At 35.4% G+C, this 15,410-nt stretch overlaps 2 protein-coding genes across 3 annotated transcripts; both read right to left on the reverse strand.

The window, feature by feature from the left end:
- Positions 1-7,881: 7,881 nt before the first annotated feature.
- Positions 7,882-8,844, reverse strand: LOC121257241 (indole-3-acetic acid-induced protein ARG7-like). Its single transcript, XM_041158188.1, has one exon. The coding sequence runs from the start codon at positions 8,660-8,662 to the stop codon at positions 8,222-8,224; it is 441 nt and encodes a 146-aa protein (XP_041014122.1). The 5' UTR covers positions 8,663-8,844; the 3' UTR covers positions 7,882-8,221.
- A 3,810-nt stretch (positions 8,845-12,654) lies between these two features.
- Positions 12,655-14,679, reverse strand: LOC121258477. 2 transcript variants are annotated; one of them, XM_041160000.1, is made up of 4 exons: positions 14,522-14,679; positions 14,344-14,409; positions 14,050-14,130; positions 12,655-13,100 (listed from the first exon to the last, which is right to left on the reverse strand). In XM_041160000.1, the coding sequence occupies exons 1-3, from the start codon at positions 14,567-14,569 to the stop codon at positions 14,083-14,085; spliced, it is 162 nt and encodes a 53-aa protein (XP_041015934.1). In that variant the 5' UTR covers positions 14,570-14,679; the 3' UTR covers positions 12,655-13,100; positions 14,050-14,082. The 2 variants fall into 2 exon arrangements, with proteins under 2 accessions (XP_041015934.1, XP_041015933.1); XM_041159999.1 differs by lacking the exon at positions 12,655-13,100 and having other exon boundaries at positions 13,787-14,130.
- Positions 14,680-15,410: the final 731 nt, after the last annotated feature.

Raw genomic sequence — 15,410 nt, forward strand, 5'->3', positions numbered from 1 at the left:
AACTAAGGATTTTGATAAGATGTGTTATCAGATATATGGCTCCAACCACGTGATTATATATATTAGCAAATTTTATCTTTTCAGTCTAAACAGGTTTAATTTTTATTAATCTCAAATATATAGTCATCCATGCACAGCTACGAACATATATGTTGTCTTGTCTTGCAGACTTTGGACTATCACGTGGAATTATGATATAAATTTATCCTGCTTTATTAATATAATTCAGGAACGTCCCAGACTCCCAAATACTGATTTTATAGATCAAGCTGGCCAAACAGGCAGAGATATAGGTGCAATGTGACTATGTCTAATTCTCCCTTTTTATGTAATATATATATATATATATATATATATATATATATATATATATATGATATGATAGAACAAGCACACCTAATTCCTTAAATATTTGTTAATTGATTGGTTTTTCTATAATTTTCCATGGATTTGTAAGCCAATGGCCAAGACAAAAATAAAGCAACAATAATGGCACAAATATTCCAACCAAAATTAAAATGGCACATGCATGCATATGTAGATCAAGATTTGAACAACCATTAACCTACATGGTGCATATCAATATTTATCAATAGGGATGTAACCAGTTCAGCTCGGTCTGGTTTTATACATTTTTTAAAACCAAACCCATATACACCGATTTTAAAAATTTAAGAACCGATATCGGATCAATTCACTACCGAAACCGGAACTTTCGGGTTTTCTGGTTTCAGTCCGATTTTTCTGATTTTATGAATTATCTATATTAATTAGTAATAATATGATGTTTACATAAACTAAACTAGTATTGGTCTATTTATATTATAGTATAAATACATATTATATATATATATCAAAAGTAAGTTTATATTAATAACTTAATATTAATGTTTAAGAAAATTATGTTATATTAATTTTATATTATAAGATTAAAATTTATATGTTAAATCAAATGTTATATTAAAAATTATAAGATTAGTTTTATGTATATGACATGTTATATTAATTTTATGTTATAAGAATAATATACTTGAATAATAAGATTAAAATTACATGTTATATTAATTAGCAATTTAGAATATAATATATATATAATTTAATACAAAAAAATTATAAATATATATACTGGTCCAATTTGGTTTAAATTGGTTTACAAAATATGAAAACCGATACATTACTAGTTTAGCCCCAGTTTCGATTTTTAAGAACTGGTACCACACTGGACCACTTACAAACTGGACCGAACTGGTGAGTTCAGTCCGATTCAACCGATTTTTTGATTTTTTTTTTTTTTTACACCTCTATTTATCAGCAAGTTCACACTAGCATAGATAGATTAACTTATAATCACTTCATGGGTTTCCCCACTTGAATTTCGACATTATGTTTTTCAAAAATATTTACATACATATATAGACACATACATACATAGATACATACATACAATGGCAGACATATGAAGGGGCAGGGCTATGGCCCCCCAAAGTTTGAAAAAAAAAATATATATATTAATTTTTTATAATTTAATAGGATTATATTAATCTCATCTTATATTGGTCCTTCTCTTAAAAAAGTATCTTGGCTACCCTCTACAAAGTTATTTTAATCTTATAGATTATTTTGACTTAGAAATAGAATAAAAAATATTGTATTATAGTTTTAGCTTTGCTCAGCCCTCCTACAACAAATTCATGATTCCACAACTGCATACATACATGCATACATACATACATACATATATAAACATATATTATACAAGAAAAAGTCTCGGGAGTAGCCCTTGTTCACGCATCATCCAAAACACACTTTAGGTGTCAAAGTAAATTGACAAATTTATCCCTAAACAAATTGACAAGTCCCACGAAGTCCCCTTTCCCCCTCCCGAATTCAAGTTGAAAACACTCCATTTCGAGTTGTCGTGATTAGGGTTGATCTGAGCTGCGATGGAGAGGGAGGAGGGAGTTGCCGTGATTGGGGTTCGAAGATGGGGGTTGCAGTGAGGTCGTGAGGCTCGGTGGTGGTGGTGGAGGTGGTTGGGCTAGTGTACGGTGGCAGTGAGAGAAGGGGAGACCCATTTCGGGTTAGGCTGATCTGAGCTACGATGAGGGGTTGCCGTGACTTGGGTTTGGCAGTGGGGGTTGCTGGGAGGTCGTGCGGCTCGGTGGTGGTGGCTGGGCTGGCTTACGGTGGCAGGCAGTGGCATTTCGGGTCTACATTCGTGGGAGACCCATTTTGAGAGTGGAGAGGACGGTGCGCATGGAGGCTCGAAGGTGGCTGGAGGGTCGCCGGTGTGAGGGAGAGTCGGTGAGGTGGTCGGTGGCGCTGTTGGGTGGCCGACAACAGCGAAGAGAGGCCGAACGCGATTCGGTTGCTTAGCAAGAAAGGAGTATGCAGCGCGGCGATGGAGGAGTACACGACCATCAGCGGTACCGACGGTGGGGCTGGAGGCTGACGATGGTGGTGGCCGGTAATTGCAGGTGGAGCACAGTGGGGTTGGGTGGGCTGAGATAGGGAATCGGGTGGGGGTAAGGGCTGGGTGGGGAGAGAGAGAGGGAATCGGTTTTGAAAAAAAAAAAAAAAGGAAGCAAACATCACGTGTGCGACGGATCACAACTCATATGTATATGTATATACATATATGTATATGTATGCGCGCTAGCTAGCTACGATCTATATATAGCAGCATGATCGATTGCTTATAGAATATTATTATTAATAACCTGATCATGCTGTATTCTGATCAGAGCCAATTAACAATGTAATTTGGGATAAGATCAAATTCGATCCAAACAAATACGGAAGAAAAAATAGCATTGTTATTATGGATATTGCATCGATAAGACACAATCATAGTACGTACATATTAATATCTAATTTGTACTCTGTCATTCATGACGTTTTATTTTATTTTATCTTTTTTTCAAGTTGTATTTTATAAAAGTGTTTCGTTGAGTTGGTTGAAGGACAAGGCCGAAAGGAAGTTGTACGTGAGGTCGATCGAGTAGGAGACTTGGGGAAGACATGCTGGGGCCTGGGCTGCCTCCATACAAATTGCGAAAGCTGGACACCATGAGCGTGCACGATCCTTTTCAACTTTTGCATGCGTTTCCTTTTTCCCATACCCAAATCATAATAGTAAGCCTTCACACACACACACATATGTGTGTATGTATTGTTGAGAAGTCTCACACTGCTTAGGAATAAACTTATCCTGATCTTTATACAAATTTCCTCACTCCTCTTATTAGGCTTTTTATGGGAGAAATTAGTATTTTTATATGGTATCAGAGACAGGTTAACCTATGACTGATGATGGGCTCCTACGACCTACCCATGATGATGGTATCAGAAATACCAGCCCACACATGAGTGGGCATATTGAGAAGTCCCACATGATTTAAGAACAAACTCATCCTGAGTTTTATAAAGAGTTACGACACTCTTTTTATGAGGAGAAATTGACATTTTTATATGGTATCAGAGCGAGCAGGTTAACCTATAACCGATAATGGGCTCTTGCGACCTATCCACGAATCTACGATGATAGTACTGGAAATACCAGCCCACACATGAGGGAGTGTGTTAAGAAGTCTCATACGGCTTAGAAACGAACTCATCCTTGTCTTTATAAAGAATTACCACACTCTTCCTATTAGACCTTTTATGAAGAGAAATGAATATTTTTATATGTATGTATGTGTGCGCGTGCGCACTCATGCATTGAATTTAGTAGTTTTTCGCCATTTAGATTTCTCCTATCTGATGCTCAACAATTTTTCCTCTTCGATTCTCAGCAAGTAGGATGATACTATAGTCAAGACTACCACTTTTTGCTCATTAAATAAATAAATAAATCACCAAATTCAAGTTAATTAAGTTGTAGGATTCATAGGCATGCATAAACTCGAATAATGTGTCCTGCTGCTTGTTAGTAATTGCTTTATCTTCTCATGATCTGCTAAAAACTAATTATACATTATCATTCACATGAAGTTCGATCTCTCTTTGACTCATGACTGCTTGAATGTCGACATGATCTTGATGCGCAAGATTTTTGTGTTTCCATTGGGAGACGATCGAGGAGCTCATGATGTATAAAGAAAGATTGGGAGAGGCCGACGATATAATAGCATTAGGAAAGCTGGCACCTTGAATGTGGGAATCAGAGATGGCATGGAGGGCCCAATGTGCAATATTTCCAGCCTGGTCTTGAGCCCAATCTACGTTTGTCTAGTCCAAGTCCGGCAGGGTGAGTATAAATTAGAAAGGGTAATTATTAGATAATTTCAAATTATAAAACTAACAATAATATCACGTTTTGTGATATGATAACATAAAAATATTAAGTTATTTTTATCAAAAATATGAAAATTTTATTTTTTAATAATAGGTCTCATTTTTTTTAACAAAAATTATTCTCATCAATTACTATTCAACACCTCATACTCTTAAAAAAATAGTGACTGATGCATAGCTTTCCTACCCTTTGATTTTATCTAGTATTATTCTTAAATAATTCGTGACGACTAAGCTTAGAGTAATTTAATTCCTAGCTACTTACTTTATATAATTGCCAAAATGACATATAGCTTTGGGGACGTGTGTGGAACTCGGTGCTCCTCAAAAAGCTTGATCTCCAAAAGAGTGTATTACGAGGAAGATGCTCACGTCTAAATCATTATTTTCCAAGCTTATCTCCCAATTAATAATGCAATCAACTTTAACGCCTGTTTGTATTATTTTCTTTACAACACACTTTGTTGCTCCCTTTTGTTCGAAAGTGCACAACAGTTGGTCTTTTGTTCCATCGAGTTTGAAATTAAATTCGACCGTTGATTTTTTATTCTCTATCATCATAACGCTAGCTTGGTCGATGTAGGCTGTTGCATATCATCATCTTCTTTTTTTATCATGTCTGTCACAAGTAAATTTCACTAGAGGAATTGTTTTACTGACGAAGAAATTTTATAAAAATAAATTTATAAATTGATATAATTTAATACAATACGTACTACAAATCTAGGTCAGTTTTTATATTTGAAAAGACATCAAAAGAAATAAAGGATGACAACCTTCACTTTTTTAAATCTTTTTTCTTCTTCTTTTTTTAGGAGATGCACTGTTAAAAAAAATAATTTTACATATAACTGTGATGTAGGTAAATGTCGAGTAATAATTTTGAAAAAAAATAAAATTTATTATTAAAAAATTAATTTTTTTATAGATTCCATATTATATTATTTTTTAAAAAATGATTATACGGTAGGTAGTTGTATAATTCAATGTTGCTAATATATTTTCTGTTAAAAAAGTGTAGAAAACGAATTACTATCAATCATGTACTGTGTCTTTATGAGATTGAGTATGCGTGAATGTCGTTTCTGGGATCCACCAATATTGCAGTAACTTTACATTCAGTTTACGCACTGATTAAGGCGAAATTGTATTGCCGTGTCCAACAAATCATCACCATAATACAAAGTCTTGCTGGTTAGTGTGATCCATCTCATTCATTTGACAACTAATGCAACTTTAGATGGGCTGTACTCAATTAACAACCAAAAATAAATTTCTTTTTTTTTTTTATTTTCTCGAATCATGCTATATACTACATTCTCATCTTACTTTTATCTCATTATATAAGGTGTGATATATTTATCACTATTAGATAATAAAAAAAATCATCTAATAAGGGATAATCAAATAGTAATGAATATGTCACGTCTTATATAATAGAATAAAAATGAAATAGTAATATAATATATATAATTTTTCTTTTTTTATTGAATATGATAGGATTATGTTGAGACCAAACTTCCAATCTAAAGATCGAGTGGGCTCAAAATCTTGACTTTTGAATGGATTTTGCATCTTTAAAGTTAGTATGCCAAGTTTTGTGTTAAACAATAGGACAACAAGACAAAAAATATATATTCTTTCTCCTAGGGTAAGGAAACTTTATGTATTATACTTTCATTTCATTTTCATCCTACTGTGACAAAATTATATTGTCCATTGATTTTTAAAAATTTTTCAAACAAAAAAAAAAAAGATTTAAAAGTGTGACATTTTACATAATGAAATGAAAATGAGATATCTATTACTCTATATAAAAGCAGAATCATATAATTCTAATGTGACATTCTACCTATAAAAGTAGGCATTCTACCTATTAAATTTAAAGTATTATATTTATAAAGCAGTAAACCTTTTAAAAGCAATAGATATATAAAAACGGAGTCATATAATTCTGATATGACATTCTACCTATAAAATTAGGCATTCTACGCATTAAATTTGAAGTGTCATTTTTATGAAGCGGTAAACCTTTTAAAAACAATAGATATATAAAAGCGGAGTCATATAACTCTGATGTGACATTCTATATATAAAATTAAACATTCTACCCATGAAATTTGAAGTGTCATGTTTATGAAGCGGTAAACATTTTAAAAGCAACGTTTCATTATGAACCATTGTAACTTTTAAGTTTTATTTCTTTTCTTACATACAAAGATATAAACCGATTCAAAAATCTACTCAAAAGTACTAATTCAACATTTATATTATTTTATATTTTAAACGGAGTCATATGACTCCGATGTGACATTCTACCCATAAAAATAGGCACTCTATCTGTTAAACTTGAAATGTTATGTTTATGGAACAGTAATCCTTTTAAAAGAAATGTTTTATTATGAATTGTTATAACTTTTAAGTTTCATTTTTATATATATATAAAGATATAAATCGATTCAAGTCTCCGCCCAAATGCACTATTTCAATCTTTATATTATTTCGTCAAATAAACCGCCTTATAAACTGTTTCGAATTTCCCCATTATAAAATCATGTATCTCTTTAAATCTCTCTCCCTCATACACAACATACACAATAATCCGTGCATTGCACGGGTTATAGCCTCGTTAATATAATTAGGACTGTTCACCGACCCGGCCCGACCCGAAAAATACTAGTTCCGACCCGACCCGACCCGAAACGGGACCATTCCGCTCACCCGTTTAACCGTAACCGATTACCCGACCCGACAGTAGATTCGGCAGAAAACGGGTATTCCGACCCTTTTTCTCTCCTTTTTTTTTTTATTTTTTTTTAGAAAAATTTGATATTCATCAATTTATTTGTCCTGTTTTTTCTTTTGAAAGAGGCTTGTGCTGGCAACGTAGTTCCTAGTTCCTATCCTTCCAGGGCTAGAGTATGGAAAGTGATGATTTCTTTTGTTCCTTTTTTTTTTTTTTAAATTTATCCGGCATAAATAATTCTCAAAGACTTGATTTGAGTCAAACCTGGACATTGAATTCTCATAAGAAAAATAAAAAGTAAAAATCCTGGGAGGTATGGATGCTTTGGTGAAAAAATGCGGACATAATTATTGTCTCAGAACCAAGCTGGAGAGATGCTCAGGCTAAAATTGGGAACTCTCTCTCCGTTGGAAAGGACGACAGAATTTTGAAGAAGAAATATATGAAACGCTTTGAATCGAATCCAATCGACTACAAAGTTGTCGGTGCTGAGCTAATGACCGAGTGTTTTTAAACGGGTATCGGCTAATAGCCGAATTTTTTAAAACAAGTCGAGTAATTTTCGTTTCCGATTTGGAAGCTGTACGGGTCGGGTCGATAAAACGGAAGCAAATATTGGCTGGCTTTTTTGTTCAGTCCTAAATATAATATATAGCATCGCTCTAAAATATCAACCAAAAATCGAAAAATCAATCATTTCCAAAAGAAAATCATTTAAATACATTTTTCCAGTTTTTCTCATGTTATTCACGGGTAGATTTTTTTTCCAAGCATTGGTTATAATTATATAAAAAATAATATAAATATTATGCATGTGTTATTGTATAGTTGCTGGGAAGTACACAAAATGACAAAATAGGCAATGCACCAACAAAAGATTAAAAAAAAACAAAACTAGACTAAACAAAACAAATTTTGTTACATCTCTGCGATTAATTCTACAATCGGTCATCCGAGTCTTCACGAGAGACATATAATCAGATAATAGCAACCTTCCTGATTACTTTCCACCGATTCAATTTGGGCTGACTCAATTTTCAAAAAAAAAAACAAAAAACAAAAATGAGCTGACTCGGTATTATGTCTAACCTCTGATTTATATACACCCCCTATGCATAACCCAACTAAATAATTTATACTATTAATAATAAATTCAAATATCAGTTGGTCATTTTTATTTCAGCAGATTGATTTTTCAGGAGACGCGCGAAGCAACGGTCCGGATTCACCCAAGAAGTTAAGATGGCTCCGGATTTCCACGTGGCAGCACCTCTGAAAGTCTTCGAGACTCGAGGATCGGGATGAGTTACTCGACACGACTCGGATGACCTCCTCGAAGAGCGACTCGTCGCACGGGATCGCTAGAGGGCCTTGGTTCGAGAACCCGTACTCCTCCTCGGCCTGCACGAGAAGTCTCTTAAAGATTGGGTGGTTCAGGTGCGTCGCGCGCACAATGAATCTCTTGCAGCTGCTCCCCACGCAGACCGCCACGTGTCCAGCCGGAACATCGGACGGCGCACGCGAGGCCGTGATGAGCGACTTCTTGCGCCAGCGCTGGAGCATCTGTCGGATTCTGACAATGCGGCGGATGCTGTTGCATTTTCCCATCCCCGGAGACATTTTCTCTGGAAAGTGACGGAAAAGAGTGGGGAAAAGTGAGTGTCAGAAAGACGATGCTTAGTGCTTAGAGTGAGTTGGTTGGAGCTCGTTGAGAATTTCCTTAGGAAACAGTTAGCAGAAGGGTATTTATACATGGTTTCAGGAGGGGAAGAGTAGCCTTAAATTTGGAGATAATCACGAGATTATGTCTATTGCTTGTATAAAATAATATACTTTTAAGTGCATGTTGTATTATTATTATTGGGGGATGTCCCAAAAACTGTAGTGGGATGTTGCATTAAACAAATGTCTATTTCATCGATTAGTGTCATTTAGTTTGAGATAAATATTTTTTATACAAATGATATGATTTGGTTAGATTGTGTCTGTCCTTTGCAATGGAAAAAGCCCACATGGTACCAGAACTCAAAGCTCAAAGCTCTTCTGTATCATTTTCATGGATTCTTTACATCAGCTCTGATAATTTCCATGAAAAGAAATGAGCATTTAAGATGGAGACCATAGACATGTTTCAGACCAAGTTTTTCTATCCTTTTTCTTGTCCAAGAAAATACACATCTTCAACACTAGAAACTGATCCACTGGTTGATCCCCAAACAAGGGTTTAGCAGAACAGAACAAGGCTATAACAGTTAGTTAAGTTCAAAAGTTTAACCTGAAAGGAGCAGATGCAGTCCATATTTGTTTGTTGCTGCTATTTCTGATCCCTTGATTTCCTGTCTCCCTGTATCTTATTAACATAGTACTGTGGATTAAAATAGAAAATAATGGAGGATATGAGGAATTTATACTGGGACCTGCTCATGGAGTGATTAGATGGGCCAATATATATGGATCCAAGCATGTTTTGGGAATCAAGAAGTCTTTGCAGTCCTATTATGGAGGAAAGTGAGGTTGCTAATGTATTTTATATTGAACTTCAAGCCAAGTGAAAGGGAATCAAAATCATGTGTCTTCTGGAACAGGGAATCAAAATCTTTTGGTACACTGCACTAACCAATTCTGTGTCTACCACTAATTGAGGCACATAACCACTCCCAAAATCTTTAGGAATAAACTTGTGATAGGTTGGTTTTGCTTAAAATTAGTCCATTCAAGGGTTTAAATTCCAATTATAGCTTTCTTTCACTCTTTTGGTTGAAAGTGTCGATCTAGCATTTTGATCTCCAAAATTATGGTCGTCATGACCTTCTAATCCCTTGCACTCTTTTGTATTTATGAGTTCTTCACCCAAAAAGTTCGATCTTATTTCATATTACAGTTCACTTTTGAGGTGAGCAAATTACTGTAGTTTTGTCCGTACAACTCAAAACAGAAAACAAAAATAACTTTCTATAAGAACAATCAGAACACAAAAGATCCACCCCCTCCCAAAAGCCAAAGTTCTCGATTGCATCTCAAATAAGCAAAGCCTTGCTTCTCCAATCTTAGGTAGGGGTGAACAGGAACCGGCCGAACCGACCTATGCCAACGAAGTCAAGAACCAGTCTGCCGACGGCATAAAATAGATAAAATCGACGTCGGCCGATTAGGTTCCAATTTGAACCTGGTTCAAACCATACTGCCGAACCAACCGATTAAATAAATGTATATATTTTATATATACCGTAGTGGAATGACATTGTTTTATATCTAAAGTGTAAAAAAAAAAAAAAATTGTGAAACGGCATCGTTTCGATTTGAGATCTGTCTTCTTCCCCTCACCTCTTCTTCTCTGATTCTCAGTTTCTCTCATTCTCTCTCTCCTCTACAACACACACGCTCTCTACTCTCTCAGACAAACTTCACCACTAGGGGGACTGAGAACTGCCAGAGTCGATACGGCCTATATTTCTCCTCCCATCAACCGATACAGCCGGTTGTTCCATGCAAATCCCCTCTATTGGTTCGCGTCGGTTTTGGTAAAAAAATCATGCCGATAGTGTCAGTTTTCAGCCCTGATCTTAGGCCAGGTCCTATTTCATTGCAAGTGAGAAAATTGTTAATGCAGTTATAATACCAGTTGAGGATGCAAGTAAAAACAAGAGATCTCAGAGTCTCGGACTAAAAATCACCCCTTAGCCAGTGGTTTATCGGACCCTCGGAGCGTAAAAAATCAAAAGCCAATATGACAAAAATATTTTGCTCACCGATTGATGCGAAAATATGACCGACTCCATAATCAGATGAGCCGCAGCTCGTCAGCAGGTAATCATGAACGGTTACCAGTTCATTAGTAGTGAGAATTCTGGATATAGTCCATGCTATGATGCGCGCGATCTTGTTGCAGACTATTAGTATCCAAGTCATCTACATTCCAAACCTGCAAAAAGTTCCTCATCTCTATGCCCAAAGTAACCAGGTAAGCATCACAAATGCCTGGACTCGGGAGGAACTAGAAAATCTAGACTATGCTGAGGTCCCAACCCTGCCATGGCTACTTTATTTCCACCTAACTCCGTTTAAGGAAGAGGCCCAATAGGTAAGAGGCCTAAGTGTAATATTATCCCTTGATTCCAAACCAGCATTAACCCAGAACGTCCTGTCAGAGATGATGTAGTCTACTTGTAATTAACAACAATACAACACGGGTAAATAAACTAACTATATATATTCATTCGGTAGTCAAATGTACGAGTACAGAAATCAAGAAAGTCACGAATCTTGAAATCTCCCTTTTCTACAGTTTTCTACTTTCCCTTACCAAGTTTTCTTCTCTATTTTACATGGTATCAGATTTTTCTTTCAACAATGGCGTCCTCTTCTTCCATTGTTAATCCAAATAATGATTCTTCTACACCTTTATTTCTCCATCATGGAGATAATCCTAGTCTTAGTCTTTTCACTCAAGTTCTCTCGAGTAAAAATTATCACACATGGAGTCGATCTATACGCATGGCTTTGCAGGCCAAGAATAAACTCTCATTTATTGATGGTTCTTTGCAGTTACCAACAAATTCCGCTGATCCTTTCCATAAAGCTTGGCGACGTTGCAATGATATGATCCTTCTTGGGTTTGGAAGTGACACGTACAAGTAAAGGCATATCTTTATGCCAAAGCGATTATGCACTGGAACTTCTCGATGATGCAGGTCTGCTTGCTTGTAAATCAGTACAAGTTCCTATGGAACCCAATCTCTTAGATTAAAGAAATTAGATGAAGATCTCTTGGTTGATCCTACAAGTTACATGAGACTTATAGGAAGACTGTTATACATGACCACTACACAACTAGATTTAGCTTTTGCTGTAAATAACTTGAGTCAGTTTATGGACAAGCTTGCTGCTATACATTTAGATGATGCAAATAAGGTTTTACATTATATGAAGAATACAGCTGGGCAAGGTATATTTTTCTCTGCAAAATTCACTCTACATTTGAAAGGCTTGTTAGATTCAGATTGAGCCACATGCCTAGATACTAGAAGATCAGTCACTGGATTTTGTATGTTTCTTGGTGATTCACTTATCTCCTGGAAATCCAAAAAACAAAATATTGTATCACGATCATATGCAGAGGCTAAGTACCAAGCTCTTGCATCAAGTGCTTGTGAGATCACATAGTTGGTTTCTTTGCTGAAGGATCTTGGTGTAACACATTCCTCTCTAGCTGTATTATACTGTGACAGACTGACAGTAAGGCAGCATTGCACATAGCAACAAATCCAGTGTTTCATGAAAGAACAAAGCATATAGAGATTGACTGTCATTTTGTTAGAGAAAAGCTATAACCAGGCCTCATTCGTACACTGCATGTGTCTTCTCAGCATCAAATAGCAGACATACTTACCAAAGCATTGTCTGCTAGACAGATATCCTATCTCCTCTCCAAGAGGTGAATCATTAACATTCATCCCACATCTTGATTCTTGAGGGGGAGTGTTAGAGATGGTGTAGTCTACTTGTAATTAACTACCAATAAAAATACAACACGTGTAAATAAACTAGCTATATATATTCATTCAGTAGTCATGGTACATGTACAGAAATCAAGAAAATTACGAATCTTGAAATCTCTTTTTTTCTACAGTTTTCTACTTTCTCTTCTCTGGTTTTCTTCTCTGTTTTACACCTCCGAAGAACTCTGATGCCCGTATTACGTATATCTCAAGCCAAGATTCATTTGCAACTACAAAATGGACACTCTTCGTATTGAAAAGGTGCCTGGTTTTGTTACCAGTAAGAAGTCAAGGTATTTTATGGAGATGAAAGGGAAACTACTAGCAGTAGTACTTGGAAATTTAGCAAGTCCTGTAATTCCTCTCCATGAACATTAGGACAAACCTGCAAGACAACCGAAACTTGGAAACACAATCTTAGCCATGGATACAGCCTCCATGAACTAGGTGCCATGGCTTAAATGCTCACAGCCTTCGCGCTGTTCTTCACGAGGAACATTGAAGGTCATCAACGGTTGGTGATCCCTTCTAGCCTGGACATTGTTTTGTGAGAACATTTCCTGTTACCAATTCAACATGTCCATCTTCATCTTATCGTATGAAGAATCAAATGTTTTCATATTTCCTTTTATGAGTAGGATGAAGGGCAAACAGTGCACATTGCTGCAGAACTACAGGTATCTCATTTGATTCCAAGAGAATGGAGTTCATTTTTTCTTTCAAACACAAGAAGAAAAAAAAACCCCTCACCTTTGAACCTCAAATAGAATTACCAGTTGCGTCCTTCTATAATTATAGTACACAACAGTCCGTAGCTGGCTCAAAAATTCAGCAATGAAATGTTGTCAAATTGGTGCATTAGATCAGAACAAATGCCCACAGTTCTACTTGCTTCACGAGAGCACAAAATTACAGCTCTGTTACTGGGTGTGACATTACACAGATTTGGGTAAATTGCTATCAAGAAGCCTAATGAAGTCAATCCAGGTATTCCCCAATCCAAACAAAAAACTTTCATCAATTTCATCATTTTAGAGTAAAGTATGATGGCACCTAGGGTACAAGGTACACAACAAATCCATCTATAAGTTTATTCTGAGTTTCTTTTGTCAAAAATAAGCAGTTGAAACCACATATCGACCCAGAATTATTATCAGATTCAGCGTCATCCCAAAGATCATTAAGACAAACAAATGCCAAGAGGGTAAAGGGCGTATCAAACACAGCAGAAATCATACAATAGGAATTCAGAGCCAAAAATGATAATTATTCAAACAAAGGGAAGATACAATCATCTAAGATTTTCCCCCATGGTTCTCAGAAGTAAAAACTGAAATGTCATGACAATTGGGGGCGACCATGTAAAGAGATCTCAGAGAAAACAATGGCTCATAGGAAACTTCAGCAGCTATAGGCTGGGTATCAGAATCCAAAACGCTTCAAAGCAAAGATGAAAACTTGGTACAATCAATCATTATTTATTATTTCTACTCCAAACAGAAGACATGCCTAAATCCCGTCGTTAATGGGAGCCTATTCCCATCAGTGATGAGCCTTTACTTCAGCTTTCTTATGAGAATTAGCCTTTGCCTGAAGATGGGAAAATAAAAAACTTTCATGAGCGAGTCTCGGCAGTGCATGATTAAAAGAATGAACTTTTAAATATGTATGTCAATCTAACATTTACGGACTGAGCTCTAAATCCCAAAACTAAGAAATTTTATGCAAATGAAAAATGACTTTTTGCAATCCAATCGAACATTAGTAATTTTTGCATAAAGAAGAAGTAACGATTGGAAGTACCTTTAGGTACTTGAGCTTAAGGCTACCGTAAACGAGTCCAAGAGAGAAAGCCGAGGCACGAGCCACCTATTAAGGAAATCCCAAAAACCCACGGATTTTACAAAGCTTCGAGAAATAAAGTTTTGACCTTTTCATTTTTTTTCTTTCTTGGAAACCAAACAGAGAGAAACTAAATTACCAAAGCGAGGGTGCTGGTTCCAGAATAAGGTCCAGAAGGCGGCGCCATCGGACGCTTCTTCTTCTTCGGATCTGTGCGTGCGAGTGAGAGAAAACAGACAGAGGAGCCTGCAAATGATCAAAGGGCCTTATAAATTAAAGCACGAAACGACGACCTCATTTTCTTTAGTCCTAAACGACGTTAAATTTTCGGCCGTTTTCTCTCGAAACAACGCAATTTTAACTAAAATGTTAACATTTCAAGATTTGGATAGTGAATTGAGATGAGATGATATGTAATAAAAATTTAAATTTAAATAGAATATTATTTTTATTTTAAAATTTAAAAAAGTGAAATTATTTACTGTATTTTATTTAAAAATTTTAAAAAATTATAATAATTAGATAATATGAGTTGAAATCTTTTTAGAATTCAAACAATACCACTTTTTGGTAATGAAATAATCTTAGAACGACAAATGACAAATAAAAATACAATTATCATTATGAACCTTTGAAATTAGTGCTTTAAAATATAATTAATTAATTATTAACCATCACCTTAAAACACCATTTTTAATGCAATCCTTTCTAATAGGCAAATAAATTACAATAAAAAGATATTGCAGTAGAGTAATGATATACATAACATATTATATAACACATTGTATAATAATGTTATAAAATAAATGTATTTTTATAAAATTATGTTTCATTTAAAATATTAGTGTGCAATGTATTGTACAAAATGTTATGTGTAATTCATTTTCCATTGCAGTGACCATCCGAAGAAGGAACGGCATTTACATCAAACAAAGGTCGTCTAAAGTATCATCTTTGTTGTTTTATTATGGTCGATGCATTCCATTGAGTTATAGACGGCAAAAGGTTGAAAGATTCTGTCTCATTTT

This window comes from Juglans microcarpa x Juglans regia, chromosome 3S (genome assembly GCF_004785595.1).
Source record: "Juglans microcarpa x Juglans regia isolate MS1-56 chromosome 3S, Jm3101_v1.0, whole genome shotgun sequence".
Classification (NCBI taxonomy): Eukaryota; Viridiplantae; Streptophyta; class Magnoliopsida; order Fagales; family Juglandaceae; genus Juglans; species Juglans microcarpa x Juglans regia.